The sequence below is a fragment of the Ovis canadensis genome, chromosome 2, assembly GCF_042477335.2.
Source record: "Ovis canadensis isolate MfBH-ARS-UI-01 breed Bighorn chromosome 2, ARS-UI_OviCan_v2, whole genome shotgun sequence".
Classification (NCBI taxonomy): Eukaryota; Metazoa; Chordata; class Mammalia; order Artiodactyla; family Bovidae; genus Ovis; species Ovis canadensis.
This window is the reverse complement of record NC_091246.1, coordinates 250,318,589-250,339,861: the sequence shown is the minus strand read 5'-3', so window position 1 is coordinate 250,339,861 and position 21,273 is coordinate 250,318,589. Positions and strand designations below refer to the sequence as shown.

Sequence of the window (21,273 nt, the reverse complement as noted above, 5' to 3'; positions counted from 1 at the left end):
AGTCCAACGCAGGGGGCAAGGGTTTGATCCTTGGTCCAGGAACTAAGACTCTGCACGCTGCATAGTGCAGTCAAAAGAGAAAAAATAAGGTGTGAATGAAAGCAAGGGTTAGGCATCAAGTATGGGTTCCTAATGAGGCAATGAAGAACTAAGGAACTGATCAGGACTGACAAGAATTCAGACCATTAATCCCAGTCATAAAAAAAAGATGAAATAGGCCCTTCCCTGATGGTGCAGTGGGTCAGAACCCACTGCCAGTGCAGGAGACGTGGGTTCGATCCCTGGTCCGGGAAGATTCCATAAGCCCTGGAGCAACGAAGCCCATTTGCCAAAACTACTGCGCCTGTGATCTAGGGCCCGAGAGCCACAACTACTGAAGCCCGTGTGCCCACAGCCTGTGCTCCCAAGGAGACAAGCCACCGCAATGGGAACCCGAGCACCACAGTGAAGACCCAGCACAGCCAGACGTGAAGCGGGAAATAAGGCCACGGGTAGCAACACGGACGGACCCAAGGTTATCGTATTAAGGGAAGTCAGACAGATAGTGCATGATACCGCTCATGTGTGGAATGTAAGAAAAAATTATACAAACGAACTTATGTAACAAACAGACATACAGACACAGGAAGTAAAACTTATGGCTGCCAAGGGGGAGGGCAGAGGGAGGGTAAATAAGGAGTTTCAGACCGGCAGATACATTCTGCTACATGTAAGGGTAAGCACAGGGAACTATACTCAATGTCTTACAGTAACCTGTAATGAAAAACAACCTGAAAAAGAAGATATATGGGCATGTTCACATATGCAGAACCAGTTTGTTGTACATATAAAAGTAACACAACACAATGAATTAACTATACTTCAATTAAAAAAGAGAATTCTGCGTATTCTCAATATGTTAGCACACAACCAGAAATGCCAACAGGGGTTAAGAGATCCACCACTGACATCCGAGTGTCTCTGCGGCCAGTTCTTCCCAGGGGAGGGAGGGAGGGTGAGAGTAAAGAAGGAAGGCAGGGTCAGTGGGGAACTTACTCAGGAGAAGGCTTTGAGAAGGAGATACCTTTCTGGCTTTCAGAGCGCTGACAACGGGAAACCGTACGATATATATCAGGAGTCCCTCTCCAAAGGAAAACAAACAAACAAACTCATCTATTACAAGTGAGCTCTCACTCAAACCAACACACGTGAACAAACACACAGGATTAATAAAGATTTAGAAACTAAGAGTATATAGAGTACACCGTAGCTAGTCAATCAATGTCTAAGGAACTAAACCAGAAACAGTCCTGAGGAGAACATAAAAATGCTGCCTTCAAAGTGTTCAAATCTGGAGAATGACATAGACACAGAAATGGGAAATAACTGAAATCCTCCTTCAAGCTCAGAAAGCCCTTCAATGTGACAAGTGACAAAATTTCCCCTCTAAAATATGGGGAAATTCCATCTTGTATTATTTACACTCTTTCTTGTGAGGAGAAAGGAAAAGGTTTGAGAGGCACTGGCGTGAAGGCAGGCCACAGAAGCTAGCTGCTGAAGAGAGCGAGAGAACAGAACCATCAGGTCACGGCCAGTTCAGAAAGCTACTTACTCTACCATGCCTTCCACATTAGGGCCTAATCTCTGAGCATGAAATATTGTTAACAAAATATTTATGATATGCCAAACACTAACAAGGGAAGTCTGACACTTTTGGCTTACCATGTGGGCACAGAATGTCTTCATTGAAATTCAGTTCCTCCTCATCCTCCTTTCTTTCTTCCTTTGATTCATCTAATCAAAAGATACACACATAGTAACTCTTCTAGCTGCTCCATTTAAAGTTCAAAGGAGCAAAGACACTACTCCACATAGCTTGAAACACAGAAAACTTTAAAAACATTCTAAAAATTAGACCCAGCTGATTCTGACACAGTTGAGCTAAGAAGTGTTTCATCTTTCCCTTAAAAGGAAAGAACAATTTCTGAATGGCAGTTTTACTTTTTAAAGATTTGGGTTATGTAAGAAAATATCCCTTTTTTTTCAAAGTGAAAACCAGTTCATCTATCTTCCCATTAATTCTAATCTAGGTACTTAGGATACTGTGTCATAAACCAGGATAATCATATACACGTCATGTTACTTTCATCCATCGATTCTTTAGAGCAACAAGAGAAAGCTTTAGAAGGCTAATGAAATAAAGATTCAACCTTTACTGTTAAATATACATAATTAAAACACTCCTTTCCCTATTACCAGTTCTCTTACAAAGGCTGCTTTTCCTACTTGTCTACACTGTGACAACTGTCAATTTGTAGTTGTGTATACCAGGGAACAGGATTACGTAAAGTTAAGTCCTAAGCACCAACAGATTAGAATAGTGATCCATGGATTTTCCAGGTTAAGCACATAACACACTTTTGATACACAACATATATAAAGAACATTTACTTAAAATTAAATAAATCTAAATTAAAATTTATTAATTAGTCATTAAAAAGCTCATAGAGAAAAAAAAGTTCAAGCGGAAAAAATGGGCAAAAACACAAGACCAGGTAACTCTGTCTCCTGTCTGTTTCTCAATCTGGGTCACACAAAGTGAAAATTAGGCAAAGAAGCAGGTACTGCATCTGCGTTTACAAACTAATTGTAAAAAGCTGAAATAAGTTAAATAAATAAATATATACATTCTATATACATACATACACTTTCAATGTATATTATATATATACATTCAATATGTATTATATATTCAATGTATATTATATTATATACAATCTATTTATATTATATATACACATGCAATGTATATTTTATATATACACATATATATTCAATGTTAAATATATGCATTCAATGAAATTTAGTCGCTAGATTTTAAAACACTGAATGTCTAAGGAAGATCCACAACTGTGCCAATGGAAGCATCATTCTGAAAGCCCACTATTTACAGGAATATCTGGTAGAAAGACTTTGTTACTTCTACCTAGCTTCAAGCTTTTAAAATCTTTGAATGGAGTAAGGGGGACATGAGAAGCATTTTATTACTCTGAAAGCAACATGAACATGTTTTTAATCTAGGACACCAAGGCATTTTCTATTATGGCATCAAACTTTAAATGAAGATTCGCTGGAACCCGAACGCGGACACCAATGTATGAAACAGAAAGGGAATTAGGGACCTAGAGAATAGATGGTGGTTGCCAAAGGGAAGAAAGGTAGGAGAGGGATGGGACTAGGAGTCTGGGATTATCAGACCAAACTTATATATATGAAATGGATAAACAACTAGTTCCTACTGTTTAGTATAGGGAACTATATTCAACATCCTGTGATAAACCACAATGGAAAATAATGAGAAAAAGAATGTTGCATGTGTGTATAGCTGAATCACTTTGCTGTACCCAAGAAACTAACACGAGACAGTAAATCAACTATACTTCAATGTAAAAAAAAAGGAAAGATCACTGATATATTAAAAAAAGGCTTGAAAGAATACAAGATATTTAATACCCTAGGTCACATGACACATTAAAAGTCATGTTTTCAATCTTTGTTTTTAGTGAAGTAGTTGATGTACAACATTATGGAAGTTTCAAGTATACAGCATAGTGATATACAACGTAAAAGTCATATACCATATATAATTGCTATAATACATTAACTATATTTAAAACTATCTTTTCAAAAACAATACAAAATAAAATTGAAACTAATGTTAATTTCATGAAGTATACAGCACAATAAAATACATTAACCAAAAGAAAAACACTCTTTAAATTTTTAAATATTAAAAAAAAAAAAGTCAGTTTAAAATTAATAGTGGCTTTGGGCTTCCCTGATAGCTCAGTTGGTAAATACCCAACTGCAACACGGGAGACCCCGATTTGATTCCTGGGTTGGAAAGACCCGCTGCAGAAGGGATAGGCTACCCACTCCAGTATTCCTGGGCTTCCCTTGTGGCTCAGCTGGTAAAGAATCCACTTGCAATGTGGGAGACCTGGGTTCGATCCCTGGGTTGGGAAGATCCCCTGGAAAAGGGAAAGGCTACCCACTCTAGTATACTGGCCTGGAGAAGTCCATAGGGTGGCAAAAAGTCAGATAAGACTGAGTCATTTTCACTTTCTAGTGTTTTTACATTCTTAAAAAGAAAAAGCAGTGACATGAGAAGTCCCATACCAAATACAATGATACAAATATTCAAATGCAGTAAATATAGAATAATTCAGGAAAAGGTTAAGAATATTAAAATAATAAAAATATATGTAGGTAAATACTAATATCTGGAGATAAAAGTTACATGAAATAATTTCTTATGGATCACTAATTGTATCTCTCAATTAATAAACTGTTCAATTTCTATTTTAAAGTTAAAAGGTTTTAATGCCTTAACTTCCCATGATCTTATAAAATATTGATTACAAAACTGAGCTGAGTCATTGACTGACATTAATATCTTTTCCTATTTACAAGCATAACTTCAGAAATCTCCAAAGAATTTATAAGTAAAATGCTACTCAAAACCTGCCTTTTCTCCTGGATGAAAAATGCAGAAGTTCAAGGTCATTCACTCAACAAACTCAGTCTTTCAGTATGGCGAATAAGCTATACATTGGGCAATTTGCAACAAACAGACTTTTCTTGAAAACTTTAGCTGGAGCAAAATTTAAAATAATTTTTCCTGGGACTAATTAGAGAGACCCAAAGCCCAAAGCAGGTCAGGTTATGAGGAATGCCCCTTGCTCACTTTCAATAGCTTACAAATCTTTTATTTGTTCTGAGACATTTTTGAGCGCTTTAGGCATTACACGGAAGGAATTAAAACAATTTTGAAGGTGTGTAAGTGTTAGTCGCTCAGTCGTGTCTGACTCTTCGCGACCCCATGGACTCTATAGTCCACCAGGCTCCTCTGTCCGTGGGATTCTCCAGGCAAGAATACTGGTGTGGGTAGCCATTCCCTTCTCCAGGGGATCTTTCCAACCCAGGGATCGAACCCAGGTCTCCTGTATTGCAGGCATATTCTTTACTGTCATCAGGGAAGCCCCAAAACAATTTTACCACAAACAAGTGCTTACAATCGTGGAATAATTCACAGCCACCTACAAACAGGTTTTATTGATAAATATTACCTTTATTTAAGGTGTTGCCATTCATTTTCCCATTGCTTTGGTCTGCATCGCCATCTTGCTCATCAAGCTGTTCAAGAGCCAGCTGGCGCCAACTGCGTAAGGAGGACTTCCCCACCCAAAATCCATCACTGCTGTGGAATAAAGAGAGAATGCAAAATTATGCAAGCAACATTCTTAATATCCTTCTCCCTCATTTCCTTATAAAGATCATAACAAAACTGAACCAAAAGTTCAATATCTGCTTCTGTGCATTTATGCTTTCTTAATCTATTTTGGCCATTTTCACTCCTCACTACGAAACTGCAGGTAGTCAGACGTGCAGTTTGTTAACATTCTTACTTCAGCCTCTCTCAAGGGGACACCCTAAGGCCTGCTAGAATGGTTTTCCAACATCAGCATTTCCCGATTCCTGGACCCAGGCGAGCACCCGGCCTCAGGTTGTTTAAGCCTCACATCCACATCTCTGCTTCTACCTTTATAATGGATGGAATACAGCCAGGGGGGCTGCCACTCAGCTCTATCTTTGCCTCAGTGGCGATCACTGCAAAATTTAATCTGACGTGGCTAATCACTCACTACCTTCTTTCTTCCGAAGATCCCAAGTCTCTAGGATTCATAAATAAGCTACTTGGTTTTTTAGCCTATGAAACAATATACACCATGTTAACATACCTCTTTACTGTTGCTTTAAGCAGATTATTTACAGTTTTGTAATCTTCGTTCAGTTGGTTCTTCAGACGCAACACACGACAGCGTTCTACTACACATTCCTTACACAGGGCTTTCACTGAGACAGGGGAAACGAAAGAAAAGACTGCATTCACTGACGGATTTTCTGTGATGAAAATGTTTTCAGCACTTCATGAAGCAATGAAGAATTTTAACCCAAAGTCACTAATGCTGACAATTCAGCCAACTGGTATACGTCCTAAATTATTTTGGTGACGTAAACATCAAGACAGCAATGGGGCTATCCTGCGTAAGGAACCACTGGTAATAAAATGTTATAATGTGCTTTGACTGTGCCACAAAGTAAAACCCTTTACAAGATTTTGATGCAAGTTCTGCCAGACCGTCATCAAATAATAGAGGCTGTAAGAGAGGAGAGTGATCAATGTTTCCGACAACTCTAAATGCCATGTTAATTGTTTAAGCCCTTCATGTGGGTATGACAGACCAATACTGTGAAGGGTACTGAATAAAATAACGAAACACTACTAGATGGCTTTCTCAAATGTATCCTATTTTGTCTGCTTTGTCAGAAAACAAAACAAAGCTGAATAAGCAGTATCGGTTTCTTTTATAATGTTGTAAATATACCATGTATAATGCTTCTTAACTTCTACTTGAGGTAGCAGATCCTTTCTGCAAAGTACATGAAAGATGAGGTCTAAGCACAATCTGAGTCAAATGATCATGGAGACCATATGAGGAGCAGTGACGCTCCCACATGCCACAACTGAGACCCAGCACCAAAAATAAACAAACACTTAAAAAAAAAGATCATATGATGACGACTTAACGCAGCACTCCTTTTTTAAAGCAGAGAAGACAGCGTGAATCACCAGTTAGTCTTGGTCCTCCTCCGTATCTACTGTAGAAAATGTCAGCCGCATATTCAGATATTCTCTTCATAATCGATATTTTATCGGGGTGAAGCTTGTCGTGGGAACACAGGCAAGCGTGATTATCAATAGGCTTGGTAGGCGTTGACTCATCCAACCACTTCTGCAGCCACTCAAGAGAGACGAATTCATAGGGCTCTGAGGAACAAAGCAAGGGAAAGAGCCTATGTATTTTTACAGCCTTTTGACGGAATGACACATTCATTTTCCTCAAAAGGCAACGCAAACTCTTTCCAAAGTTAGCAGAATCAAGAAGACTCATTGTTCAGGGAAGATGTCTGATGAGTACAGCACAAAGCACCATTTAACTACCACTCAACTGAGTTCCAGGAGCTGTGCACACTGCCCTGTAAGATCGGCTGGTATTATTAACCACATTCTACAAAAGAGGCTTCCACAGAGAGAAGTGTCTTGCTTGATAGCACAGCAGAGCTCTGATCAGGACACCCAAGCTTGGTGACAAGCCATACTCGAAGCTAGCTCGCAAATCACATAGCCTCACTCCCATAGTGATTTTCACAAATATTTATCATCCATGTGTGATACACAACTGAAAGTTAAAATGAGAAGTCTGACTAGGTCTTAAATTAAAAAATTAACCTCACTCAGCTACAACCGCACAAGTCCGTTTCAACACCGGAACTTTTCTTCATCCAAGATGATACTGACAATGATTAAAAGGTAGTTGATTTCCCCACACAAATCCATATTATGTATTTCACGAAATTAAGCTATGTTAAGCAACTTCTAGGATGAAGTGCACCAGAGTCAAATGTATTGATTCCAAAGTTGGAAAAATTAAGATACAGCCAGACACCTCAAAATGAGTTTTAATTTGGGAAAACACAGCCCCAGAGTTCCATAAAAGCCAAAATTAAAGATAAAGGGCCAGCTTTGATTACTTACAAAGATCTCCAGTGAGTCCCAGCATAAAACATAGAAGAAAACATACAGAGGTTGAATTTATATATTTGTATTATGATACTATTTCTGATGAGATCTGAGGGATAGACAATTCAACTCAAAAGCCCATTTTGACCAATTTCATACTTCCCTGAAATTTACAAGTCTGAAAACTAACTTCCATTTTAAGTTCAGTGTAAAACATTTCAATTTTTACAAAAACAAAATTGGATCCCTTATTTGTGCTTAAACTGTATATCACAAACTGAGAGCCTTGCAACTGATTGGTCAGCTCTGACATTGCTGCAGAGGAAGAGCCCGGGACCACAAGCTGAGTCCAAGTTCTGCCACCAAGAAACTGAACTTGAGCAAGTCACTTGAACTCTCTATGCTTCAGATCTTTTACTTGTAAAATGAAGGTAATAATACCTGCCTTCCACCTACCTCACAGGGATGTTGCTCAATGTAAAAGATAAGATTATGTGAAGCATTTTGAGCTTTGTTGGAGGAAAAGAGATACAGAAAAGTTAATCGTATATTTGCACAATTATATAAAAGTGGAGACCTTAAGACTCAGGACAGGTAACATGACTGGGGCATTTTACACTACATAATGGTAATGAATGATCTCTACCCAAAAGAGCAAAAAAGAAGTCTTAGCATAGCTAATCTTTTCCCAAGGAGAGTTCCCATAGGTTAAACTTTAAGGCTATCAATATAAGATACAAAGATCAGAAAAACCTTGAAAGAGCTGTATCAACTTCTATCAAGAGTCTCCTTAACAACTGGAGTCTCCACTGAACAAACACTCCTGGCAGTTTCTCAAAGACGTTCTCTATTATTGGGATTCCAAAGCACGGATAACCAACTAACAAACAGGAGGAAGAACTCTGTCAAGTTGGGACAACACACTGTATAAAAATCTCAGCATCTGATGAAGTGAGAAAACTATCAAAATATTTACCAAAGGAAAATGTATACTATGCTTCAAGGTTATTTATATGCAGTTTTAAATGCCTGGATTTTAAACAGGAACTTTTCTTTCGAAAAGGGATGACGTCTAGAAAGACCATGGCATCAGAAATATCTGAAAGAACTTACCTAGAGATAATTTAGGATTATTAAAAAATAATTTATCTCAATTTAAATAGAAAGGGCCAAAAGTGTTCTGGTTCCTGGTGAGGTTCATATTTTATAGTAAATGACCCTTCTTTTAATATGTTCACAAAGATTTAGGAAAAAAAGTAACAAGATTTGATTGGCAGCACAAAACCACGGTCATTAATTTTGAGATCGACAATATTTTAGGGAAACATGGACTTTCTACCACGGATGGTTACTGTAAATATGAAAAATAATAAGCGCATAACGCGAGTGCTGATGACATATATACATACTCCGAGAGCATGAGTACAGGTTCTTATAGGTGGAATGAAAACAGCCAAGAGCACAGTGTAGATTTGAAACATAACATCTTTGGACCACGAGGTTTTAAAGCGTGACTCAAAAATAGCATTCTAGTTTATAGACCCAGAAAGTCCTTTCTCCTGTCCTGTGAATCCAGGAAGCTATCAACAAAGTCCAGAAAATAGATTCTGAGGTACCAATTCCTTTCAATAAATTCAGAGATTTTAACTACATGTTCACTTCCAAACTATTTCCGATAAAATTAAGGTCAGTCTAGTTCTTTACGATAATCCCAACTCTTGAAACAGAGTGAGAATAACAAATTACAAAGAAAGCTGAGAGTCAAATTAAGGTACAGTTCAGACAGAACTTTTGAGAGATATTTTTACAGAAGTAGCAATTGATATTCATTTTTTGCTTAAAGTTATACCAGTAATGGAAAACTGAGATATCAAAACAACAAAACCACAAGTACAATTATGCTTGAGTATTTATTCTCTAAAATTAGTAAAACTGTCTCTTTTTTAAGTAGGAGTTGGGTATGGGGAATTGCCTATGAAATGACAGAAAACATATTATTACAAATGGCATACCAGCCTTAAAAAGTTGAGGTTCCCTTTATGAGGCATTAGATAAACTTGAATAAACATACAGAGTAAAAGAATGAGCTGGACTGCGTGGGATAATTCTTAAGAAATAAGATGTCAGCAGAAAGCTTTCCTATTCTTAGACTATTTGATATTCAATTTCAGAATAATCTAACAGTATCATAAAAAGAGCACTCATATAAAAGAATGCCTGTTAATACTGCTGGCACACAAAGCATGCAAGGAAACAGACTAGGCAAGTTGCTTCCACTGTAGCCTGATCAGATTTTTCTTTTAAAAATAAGCTAATGTCTCACAAATTAGAAATACCTGTAAGAGTTATATATGCAGAGTCCTGACCTAAACCTCATAATTTATTAAGAGCTTCCCATTTTTAAAAGTACATGATAAGAATTATACGGAATGCTATACATTAAGTTAACGCTGGTTTACATAGTAAGTGTATAGGGCATAAGCTGGCATTAATGGGTTATAAATAAGGAAGGGCAGGGGAACGTTTGTTCATATACATTTGCGGACATAAAAGAAACAAGGCACTTAATGGCAACAGTGCTGTCCCAGAATATCTTACAGACCAGCTCCAGCAGGTAACCTTTGGTACAGCTCCTTGACTTCTTCATGCTTTGCTTTTCCTTTATCCACACTCTGCTTACGCATCTCGGCCATTTCCACACACCACTCCTCAAATTTGGAATTATCTCGATCCACCAGCTCCTGAAGAAAGGCTACTCAGAACAGCAAAGACAGAAAAACCTTTATGCTGTTTTCCAAAGACCAAGAACCGTGCCGAACTCTAAATTACAGCAAACACTGGCTGAGATTTTGGCAGCAACTTCATACTGCGGTTGCCCTCCAACCTGCAGGCAGAAGCAAAGCTGAAGACAGCCCCTAATAATACCAGGGGGTTCCTCAACCTGGTTCTCCATAATATCAGCCGACTGGAAACATCCAATGGCTCAGAAACACCATTCACAACAAATGGTGCCACGGAGCACAGCACAGGATTAGGTAAGATGGCAACTAAAGACTGCCTTCAGGCAAGCAGTGGCTTTTCCTTTTTTAAAAAAAATTAAACCTAGAAGATTTATAAGTGGCTAAACCCATAACTGTTTTACAAGCTAAACAAAACAGAATGGAATTGCTCTTTAAATTCGTCTTTATTATCCACAGGCATTTCTTTAATTGCTTTTGTTTTTCTTTAGGGAGGTCCGTGGAATAGCTCTGTGAAAGCCTTCTTTATTTCAAAAATTCATCACTTTAAATCAAATTTATGATTATATGCACTTTTACCACTTACCATATACACAGTCAACCTATCATAATAGATAAAAATCACCGTTCTAATCATTGGTCTTGGAGCAAGGCATTCAAAAATCTTTGCCTTAAGTAATACTGAAAAATTGCGTACCTGGTACCTGAATAGTCGTGCTGGGTCTTTCTTGAGTTTGTAGTCTATAAACCAACATGTATGCATTTCGAGAACAGTGAGTTCCTTTGCCACACTTAGGTTTACGTGTCTGGGACTTGGAAGGTTCTGCTGAGGTAAGAGAAATCAAAAGATGATTAAATTAGAATTCCTATCATTTGTTCATTCTTTTGTAGGGTAGGGAAAGCGGTGGGGGTGGTGGTGGTCATAGATAACAATTCCTAAAATACAAACTAAAGATACGTTGAAAGGCAATGTAAATTTTGCAGGCTGGGTATGTTTTTGAATGTTTATTAACCCCCAATGCCTGCCATATTCCATTTTTAAAAGCTGCAAAGAAGGTACTGTTTTTCGCAATGACTAACCTGAACCAAATATATAGATTTTATTTTCCTGTTGGTCTTAAATTACAAAAATAAATCTAGGCTTAACTGCACAAAGAAATAAAATGAAATGTTTCCTCCCCGCTCCCCAAATGAAATGAAATGCTAAGATGAGCCACTAACCTCTATGAATTCAGAAGGAGAAAACGTTAGTGTTTTACATGGCATGTATATCACATGAAGGTGACCTTCAAATTGAGTCTGACTATCCCAGGGTAACTTTCTAATGGGGAGGAGGGCATGGGCAGTTCTGAGGAAATCAAGAACCAGACCCTCAACTGCCAGTGTACTTTTCTAAAATTGCTGAGGTTCCACTGGTGGTTTCCACTTCTCCTTTCAGTCATCTGTCTCCCACTTGACAAAAGAAAGATATAAGCTCCTATCCTGGGACAAGTCTTATCTCATCAAAAGATTTATTCACAGTAAAATTTTGTTGCGTTCAATCCTTTTAAAACCTGTACTGGTTTTACGGAATATATAGGAATATTTATTTAAAATGAAAAAAAAAAACAAAACACCTCAGAACACTTTCTAACTTTTTGTAGCTTTACAGTTATAGAAAACTTATTATATTCCATCATAACAAAATTCTCTAGGGTCAGTGTATGGAAACACTAGTACAGGACAAAGAGGAAGTATTAAAAAAAATACTGTCATTAAAAAAATATCAGTTCATGTAATTTTAAAAATAATGATGGCGATGTATGGAATCTCTGTTACATAATTTCATTTGGATACAAGAGTAATAATGCTGCAGTTTGTTTCAGTATTCATAATTTGTCAGAAGTTACATTATTGGGAGCTACTTAAATTTACAATGAAAAATCTGGGATTTTAAAGTGTGCAGTGAAACACAAAAGTTGTTCAATATTTCTCAGAGAATCAGGAGCAAAAAAGCTTAAAGACTACAGTAGTAGGGAATTAAAAATCTCAGCATGTAAAAGGAAAAGCTGTTGGTCATTTCTAACTAAAAACTATTAAGATTTAAGATGTTCATTAACTTGTGTAAGGTGGAATATAAAATGATTCATAAACGTTCACAAGAGACTATAAGAATGAATGCCTAGTGCTCGCTTCGGCAGCACATATACTAAAATTGGAACGATACAGAGAAGATTAGCATGGCCCCTGCGCAAGGATGACACGCAAATTGGTGAAGCGTTCCGTATTTTTTGCAAGCAATAAATGCTGGAGAGGGTGTGGAGAAAAGGGAACCCTCCTACACTGTTGGTGGGAATGCAAACTAGTACAGCCACTATGGAGAACAGTGTGGAGATTCCTTAAAAAATTGCAAATAGAATTACCTTATGACCCAGCAATCCCACTGCTGGGCATACACACCAAAGAAACCAGAATTGAAAGAGACACATGTACCCCAATGTTCATCGCAGCACTGTTTGTAATAGCCAGGACATGGAAACAACCTAGATGTCCATCAGCAGATGAATGGATAAGAAAGCTGTGGTACATATACACAATGGAGTATTACTCAGCCGTTAAAAAGAATTAATCTGAATCAGTTCTGATGAGATGGATGAAACTGGAGCCGATTATACAGAGTGAAGTAAGCCAGAAAGAAAGACACCAATACAGTATACTAACACATATATATGGAATTTAGGAAGATGGCAATGACGACCCTGTATGCAAGACAGGAAAAAAGACACAGCTGTATATAACGGACTTTTGGACTCAGAGGGAGAGGGAGAGGGTGGGATGATTTGGCTAAATGGCATTCTAACATGTATACTATCATGTAAGAATTGAATCACCAGTCTATGTCTGACGCAGGATACAGCATGCTTGGGGCTGGTGCATGGGGATGACCCACAGAGATGTTATGGGGAGGGAGGTGGGAGGGGGGTTCATGTTTGGGAGCACATGTAAGAATTAAAGATTTTAAAATTAAAAAAATTAAAAACTAAAAAAAAATAAAAAAATAAAATTAAAAAAAAAGAATGAATGACTAATGGAACTTAATAAGGATTTCCTATTTTTGATAAAACAGATAAAAGCAGCAATGTAAGCTGCATATAATGAGGTATTAAAATACTGGACTGGGATCCTAACATGTAGAGTCTCTTCCTCCTAAAATGTTCTAAAATTTGAGACTACCTATATGGAGAGCCTTAACAATGCTTTTAATCCTACGATTTTCTTACTAAAAATGAAACAGATCAAAAAAACTCGGTAAAGAACAGTTAAATAAAACTAAAGTTTAATTATTCACAATTTAAAGCTAAGTGTCAATTTTGTTCCTATTAAGAATATCACAATAAGAAAAAATATAAGCAAATGTTACTTAAGAGCCTGAGTATTACGTAGGTAAAGTGGGAGCGCCATTGCTATATATCTAAAATGTGACTTAAAATTGGAAAATCCTTGTAGCACCACACCTGGGTGGAGCACTACTCACACCTCCCACTTTCACTTTTCAAGCTCTATGGAGGTACAACTGATGAACAAAAATAGTGTACAGAAAATAAAAAGAAAATCTTCCTTCAAATTACAATATAGCCACTACATGAGTACCTACAGCAAAATTCCCTATGCCTTCCTTGAAAGCCAATGTCCACTGCCATGGCCCTCCACTTGGGCAAGTGGGATTGATCCTTAAGAAAGGACAGTGAAAAAAAAAAAAAGAAAGAAAGGACAGTGGCGGGAGACACCCACCTATTCCCATTACTTTTCCCTTTTTGCATCTCATAGTCCAAGTGACAAACAGTAAGGAAGTGATTAAAACTTCAGCCAAGATGGCTCCTATCGGAAAAACTGTCCACTCTGTTAGAAAATAAACCGGTACTTAGCCCACGAAAACCAAGGTGATGAGAACTATATACTAGAAACTATTTCAGGAAGCACCCTTTATAGCACACCTCATTACCATGGAACAATAAGCAGCATAATCCCCACAGAGGCATGGCTCCACACTCCAGGGTTGCAGTAAGATACTTAACAGTGAAGGGGAGATGCTGTTCAGAGAACCAAGTTCCCCTACTATTACTTCTCAAAAATGTATGTCCTGACCCAGAGAAATATATAGTCCCAATCCTACTATATTAAATCTACTGCTGCTGCTGCTGCTGCTGCTAAGTCACTTCAGTCGTGTCCGACTCTGTGCGACCCCATAGACAGAAGCCCACCAGGCTCCCCCATCCCTGGGATTCTCCAGGCAAGAACACTGGAGTGAGTTGCCATTTTCTTCTCCAATGCGTGAAAGTGAAAAGTGAAAGGGAAGACACTTCAGTCGTGTCCGACTCTGTGCGACCCCATAGATGGAAGCCCACCAGGCTCCTCCGTCCATGGGATCTTCCCATAGTTTTTAGCTTAATACTTACACCCTCTTTCCCAGCTGCCCACAATTAATCTGTTAATTGAAAATGAAACATACGCCTTCAGACTGCTAAAAACAGGACAATATGGAACTATCCCTGGAGCAAAATCACCTTTTTCTTTTTTGTCACGTCAGATGGGTAATGTGCCGGTGTCGTGACAAGATCTGGAGGGAGGCACAAATCACGCAACAGCGCGAACACCCAACCATCATCCTCATGAACTACAAAAGGATCCAAAATCACTTTTTGAAAGAAAAATCCAAGCATTGCTAAGAAAGTTCAGAGATTTCACGTGTTTAAGAAATGAAAATAGCATCGATAGTCCATAACAATCTTGGGCCATAATAATTTCTCACAGACATTTTTGTTTAAAAAAATAAAATTATATTTTAAAAGGGCACTCACAACTTAAAGGTTTTACCTAGATCTTCCTCAATCCCTAGTTGTAATTTCTTCCCCTCCATCTTTTCTATGTCTTCATCATTAAACTTATACCATTCGCCAGACTGTGGATCTTTCACGTGGGCAATGTAGTGGCCAGAATAAGCACTCACTCCTCTGTGTATGAGGACCGCGCTGAGTTCATATACATAGGACCCACCTAGGGAAGGAGAAGGGGAAAAAGTTAAAGAAATTTTAGATGACATTATTTCTTCTTATATCCTGAGCCTGCACTGTAATGATTACAATTCTTTATGCATCCAGTTGAACCCAAAACATGTCACCTTAGATTTAAAACATTTAGTCTCATAAAATAACGTGGCAGTCATTGTTTTTATCACCTCTCTGTCAACTCTCTATTCCCTCTGCAATATGTACAGATGCAAAGCTACAGCATATTCTGTGCACTTAGGGTCACGAAGTTATCCTGCAGTACACTTCCCCTCACGCACTAACGGACTGAGCTGTGTGCTCACCAAGAATCAGATTGGTCATATTTTCTAACTTCTTACAGAAATTTACTACACACAAACTAGTAAGATTTGAATGCAAAATAGAAAAGCTATTACTTCTAGGAAAAAAAGAATTTTTAAAATTAGATGTATCATTAAAGAAAAGTGCTTTCAAAATAGGTGTAGATAAGGGAATTCCCCGGCGGTCCACTGGTTAGGACTCTGGGCTCTCACTGCCGGAGGTGAGGTTTGGATCACTGGTCAGGGCACGGAGGTCCCACAAGCCATGGGGCAGCTGAGCTCACGTGTGCCACAACCACAGAGCCCATGCCCCATGACAGAGCCCCAGCGCAACGCCCCCCCAAAGCCCTGAAATAACCCATGGACCTAGTCGTGGATGTCTCCACTAAAAGTAAACTGGCCAGGTTCTTACAGCATGAGTGAGCAAGGGAACCTTAAGCACTGAACTTGATCTGCAATGATACCTAACCCGTAGGGACCCCGGGAACCTGGCAGAAAGAAACCTAAGGTCTCTCTCGAGGAGGTGGCTTCATCTCAGCCCTAAGTGAATCTCCACAAAAAATTTTAGAGGGACTTCCCTGTTGGTCCAATGGTTAAGACTCTGCTTCCACTGTGGGGGTGGGGGCTTGGGGGGAGGGGATGCACGCTCAGATTCAGCCCCTGGTGGGGGAACAAAGATCCCACATGTCACACAGTGCAAAGAATAAAAAATAAAAATACCATAAAATGTTTTCCAGAGATAACCAAGTACAGAAGACCTGGTAACATTAAAATAACCAAATGGGACAGCAAAAAGAAACTTACAAAATACTCCAACAATGTCAGTCATGGATTATAAAATTAGGCTTCTATGTTTAGAGAAATGAGAAACTTGAAAATCTATAGGCAAGTGACAGGACACAAAAGTGATGCAAATTTTAATTAGAGAAACTTAAGAGTGTAAATTAACAAGAGTGTAAACAGATTAACTGATCCAGTTAAAAGAACAAATTATTTAACTAGATTTTGTTCATAAAAATTAGGAATTCTTCAAAATACAGACAGACACACCGACGATGTTTTTCTCCAGCCACCAATGGCCCAGATGAACAAGCAGAGGAGGCAGACTGAGATTAAACAATGGGTTAGGCTTCACCTGGCAATATCCCAGGAGGCAGAGCTACACTGTAACTACTACACTGTAGTATACCACACTAGAACGACACTATAATGTTTAGGGGTGCAAGTTTATACAGCAAAATACTAAAGCCAACACACAGAAAAAGTAGTGACTGCCAACAACTCAGACTAACAGCTCTATTTCAGGAGGAAGGAGACTGCACCCAGGCGGGTCACACAGGAAGCTTTGGAGTGGGTGGTACTCAGGAAGATATTCACTTTGTGATAATTCTCTGAACCGTTTATTTCTGTATTTTTATTTTTATAGATGTCTTCTACTTTATCATTTTTAAAAGAAGAGGGAAATAGAGTGGAACAAAATATATGGTATTTATAGAAAGACAGGTAGGTTATGACCTTCAGAAGGGCTGAGGGAGGGTGGAAGACAAAATCACTGAAGGAGAGAAGTCGTTATCAGGTCAGCTGAAGACTGTCTACAAAAGCGGCACCTAGTAGTATCCTCAAGTTATTAATGAAGACAATAAATCACAGAAGTATTAGCAGTAACTATGACTATTACCAATAGATACAGGTTTTTATTATCACATTATCACTGTTGCAGATAACCTGAAAGAGTACAGAATTAAAATTCCAACTTTATGAAAATCCTTGCGCTGTGGGTTTCTCAGCAAACAATTTAAAAGATCATTTATTCCTTCCGAGTTTTTTTGTATGGTATGAGAACAGAAAAGGCACTGATGTTTGTCTGGTATATCTATTCCCACTTAAAGGGCTTCTCTGGTAGCTCAGCTGGTAAAGAATCCACCTGCAATGCAGGAGATCCTGGTTTGACTCCTGGGTTAGGAAGATGCGCTGGAGAAGGGATTGCCTACCCACTCCAGTATTCTTGGGCTTCCCTTGTGGCTCAGCTGGTAGAGAATCCGCCTGCAATGTGGGAGACCTGGATTCGATCCCTGGGTTGGGAAGATCCCCTGAAAAAGGGAAAAGCTACCCACTCCGGTATTGTGCCCTTCAGAGTTCCATGGACTATACAGTCCATGGGGTTGCAAAGAGTCAGACATGACTGAGCGACTCTGACTTCACTTCTATTACGGTATTACAAATCTGTCTTAGTATTTTGATAACTACATTTAAGTGGCAAAAGTCTATGAATTTTATTTAGACTTCATGTTGTCTATAGGGATATTAAAATCCCCAAGTAATATGGCAGGAGTTAAGTTAGTAAGCTGCTAAATATTCAAGGTATGAGAATCCCTCAGTCTACACATCTGTGTATCTGCAGGTTCACTATTTAAAAAAATAAATTCTCCTTTTAAAAACAGATCACCTTTTTAGATCTATCTTTTCTGTTTTGTGTGGATATACGTGTGCTGACACATAGGAATAAGAATATAGAAAAAAAGAATATGAAAGTGGAAGCGTTATTCTTTACGATATGAATTGGGAAAGAAATATATAATAAATTGAATCATGATAAGAACTATTCGAAATCATACACTGGAGTGAAGGAAAGGAATAATGTGGGAATTCCCTGACAGTCCAGTGGTTAGGATTCAGAGCTTTCACTGTGAGGGAACTAAGGTCCTGCAAGCGGCAAGGGGAAAAAAAAAGGGGGGGGGTAGGAATAATCTGTGCATTTCCTACATTCCTAACCCCCAAGAAACCACTAAGTAACCAGGCTTCTCTAATTTCAAATAATTGACTATGCAAAGGAGGCAGGAAGCAAACTACTATAGGCAGTGAATGACTGTGAAGTTCACTCAACCAGGCAAGCGTAACAGTAACACACAGCACCGGGCGCAGCAGCTTTCCTCTCCCAGCTGTGAGTGTGGCGTGGGGGCAGCGCGGGGGCGGGCCTCCGGCGCGGCCCTCAGGCTTTCTCTGGCTGTGGCGGGCGGGGGCTGCTCTCGGTGTGCCGGCTTCTCACGGCAGTGGCGCTCTTGTGGAGCGTGAGTTCTGGGCGCACAAGCTTCAGGAGTTGTGGTACACAGGCTTGGCTGCTCCACAGCATGTGGGATCTTCCCAGACCCAGGATCGAACTGATATCCCTTGTACTGCAAGGCGGATTCTTAACCACTGGACCACCAGGGAAACCCCACAGGTATACATTTTAACCTCCGTATACTGATTAGAGAGTACCATGCATTTAAGGCTTAAATATCACTTCCCCACCTTCCCAATCATTGCTTTGGAAGGTTTTAGATTATGGCTGGCACCAGAACTGTTTTATGGAGACAGGTTCTGATACAATCTCTGTATTAAAAATTTCACGAACATTAATGTCAATCTTAAAAGAGAAGTAAAACGGTCCATCCAGTAAGGGCAGAAGAGAAACAAAGGGCAAGATGCTTCTTTTCTCTAACAAGGATCATCCTGTTTAGTAAGATGATGACTACCAAAGAAGAAAGTAATTACGTTACAGCATAAATACTGCAACCAGGCCATCTAATGTTTCTGATAAAATCTTTTTTAAAACCATGAATGGAGGCAATGTGGAGACCCTTAATTTTATGAGGAATTCAGATATAGTAGTGAGGCTAACAAAGGTTTACTTTGCCAACAAAGGTCCGTCTAGTCAAGGCTATGGTTTTTCCAGTAGTCATGTATGGATGTGAGAGTTGGACTATAAAGAAGGCTGAGCACCGAAGAATTGATGCTTCTGAACTGTGGTTGGAGAAGACTCTTGAGAGTCCCTTGGACTGCAAGGAGATCCAACCAGTCCATCCTAAAGGAGATCAGTCCTGGGTGTTCACTGGAAGGACTGATATTGAAGCTGAAACTGCAATACTTTGGCCGCCTGATGCGAAGAACCGACTCATTGGAAGAGACCCTGATGCTGGGAAAGACTGAAGGCGGGAGGAGAAGGGGACGACAGGGGATGACATGGTTGGATGGCATCACTGACTCTATGTACATGAGTCTGAGTAACTCCGGGAGTTGATGATGGACAGGGAGGCCTGGCGTGCTGCAGTCCATGTGGTCACAAAGAGTCGGACACGACTGAGTGACCGAACTGAACTGAACTGAAATGAGGCTAAGGCAACAAGAGTGAGTTCAGGAATAGCAAAGGAATTTATTCTTTATTCTTTTATATCCTTAATTATATAGATATTGATGAACCATCTAATCTTCGTTATGTACTCACTTATAGAAAATAAAAATAACCTTTCAACTCACCTAAAATGCCTTTGTTCTCACAGACTGGCAAATAAAATTTAGTGGTGAACTCCTATTCTGTACTCAACGCAAGTGGATCACAAGTTACAGTCTCTGAGCACTGTAATTATCACTGCTTGGTAAAAATATTACCTTTGTGTTCCACATACGGCTCCATATCCAAAATTTCTGAGAAGCCAATGTAGGTATTCAGCTTTTTCTTATGTCCAGTTTGCCTAACCAAGAAGAAAGCTAATTGTAATTATATTTAAAACAACCATAAAACAATGTGTAAGTTCTACTGGCTTCTTTAAATAAACTGGGGAGTAGCTAGGTAGATTTCTTTTTACAATCTTGCTCAAAACATGTCATTGAATTGGACAATAAATAATCAACAAGCTAAAAAGTATGAATTTAAAGAGCTAATTCCAAACAGCACATTTCCAGACATTTTAATTTTAATATAAAAGAAAACACACATGTTCCAGCTATATAGAAGAAATGCACATGTTAAAAAAAAATCGTCTGATTTTACTTATAAAAGGTCTATTTCCATGGGAATGGGGGTTGCACTGTTGTGAATAGAAAATTTACTCAACTTCTTATACAATAATATAAAATATTAAGGTAACTGATAAATGTCTGCTTTTCCTTTGCAGTTTTAAGTAATTTTACAGAAAAATAAGGATTCTCTACTTTTCTAGTTTTTAATTATGACAGGCTCCATCTATAACTTTCATCCCCAAATCCAAGGTTTCAAATTAAAAGCATTTTACTATCATATCTATGGTAAAATCTGTACATATCAGTCCACAGTGAGCAGCCAAACACCACGACTCGCACATATTTACCTGTCAAAGACAAAACGCATTAGCTGCAAGTTCAGAGTGCAAGGAAGACTAAGCAGTCGGATCTTCCTTGTTGCGTTCTGTTTGCTTTGACAGTTTTCACAAAAGTATCGATTGTCTCCTTCTAACTTTTCTTCCTGATCAGGAATAAGGCACATTAGTTTGAAAAAAAAAAAAGATTTTTTTAATGATCAAAACTCTGATGCAAATTACAATTTCACTTCAGCTAACAGTTTTTACTCAAGCTGTTAAGATCAAGTCATTATAAATAATGAAGGACACACAAGATTAAGTTAGATTAGCAATGACATTATTAACTTGTATACAATGATTTAAAACTGATGTTTCTTTCTGAAATGTATGATTTTAAAAATGCTTGGGTTTTAGGTCTTTTTTTCCTGATAATGCCGTTGCTGGGAATTGAAGGAAATGGGTTTTAAA

The 21,273-nt window shown here is 38.6% G+C and overlaps 1 protein-coding gene and 2 non-coding genes across 6 annotated transcripts in view; 1 reads left to right on the top strand and 2 right to left on the bottom strand.

Annotated features, from left to right (window-relative positions):
• The window catches only part of USP48 (ubiquitin specific peptidase 48), a 74,888-nt gene that overhangs the window by 23,715 nt on the left and 29,900 nt on the right, over window positions 1–21,273 (bottom strand). Inside the window, exons 7-15 of one of the 4 annotated variants that reach the window (XM_069575039.1) lie at window positions 20,836–20,969; window positions 20,138–20,220; window positions 15,217–15,396; window positions 11,060–11,188; window positions 10,227–10,376; window positions 6,674–6,871; window positions 5,781–5,895; window positions 5,109–5,239; window positions 1,702–1,773 (exon numbers count right to left, since the gene is read on the bottom strand). In XM_069575039.1, the coding sequence (XP_069431140.1) occupies window positions 1,702–1,773; window positions 5,109–5,239; window positions 5,781–5,895; window positions 6,674–6,871; window positions 10,227–10,376; window positions 11,060–11,188; window positions 15,217–15,396; window positions 20,138–20,220; window positions 20,836–20,969 (1,192 nt within the window). The remainder of the gene's footprint in view (window positions 1–1,701; window positions 1,774–5,108; window positions 5,240–5,780; window positions 5,896–6,673; window positions 6,872–10,226; window positions 10,377–11,059; window positions 11,189–15,216; window positions 15,397–20,137; window positions 20,221–20,835; window positions 20,970–21,273) is intronic. The other 3 variants (XM_069575041.1, XM_069575040.1, XM_069575043.1) reach the window with 3 other exon arrangements.
• Window positions 12,527–12,633, top strand: LOC138434968 (U6 spliceosomal RNA). The gene has a single exon (XR_011255014.1). It is a non-coding gene; the product is annotated as a U6 spliceosomal RNA (small nuclear RNA).
• Window positions 14,924–15,028, bottom strand: LOC138434937 (small nucleolar RNA U13). Its single transcript, XR_011254993.1, has one exon. It is a non-coding gene; the product is annotated as a small nucleolar RNA U13 (small nucleolar RNA).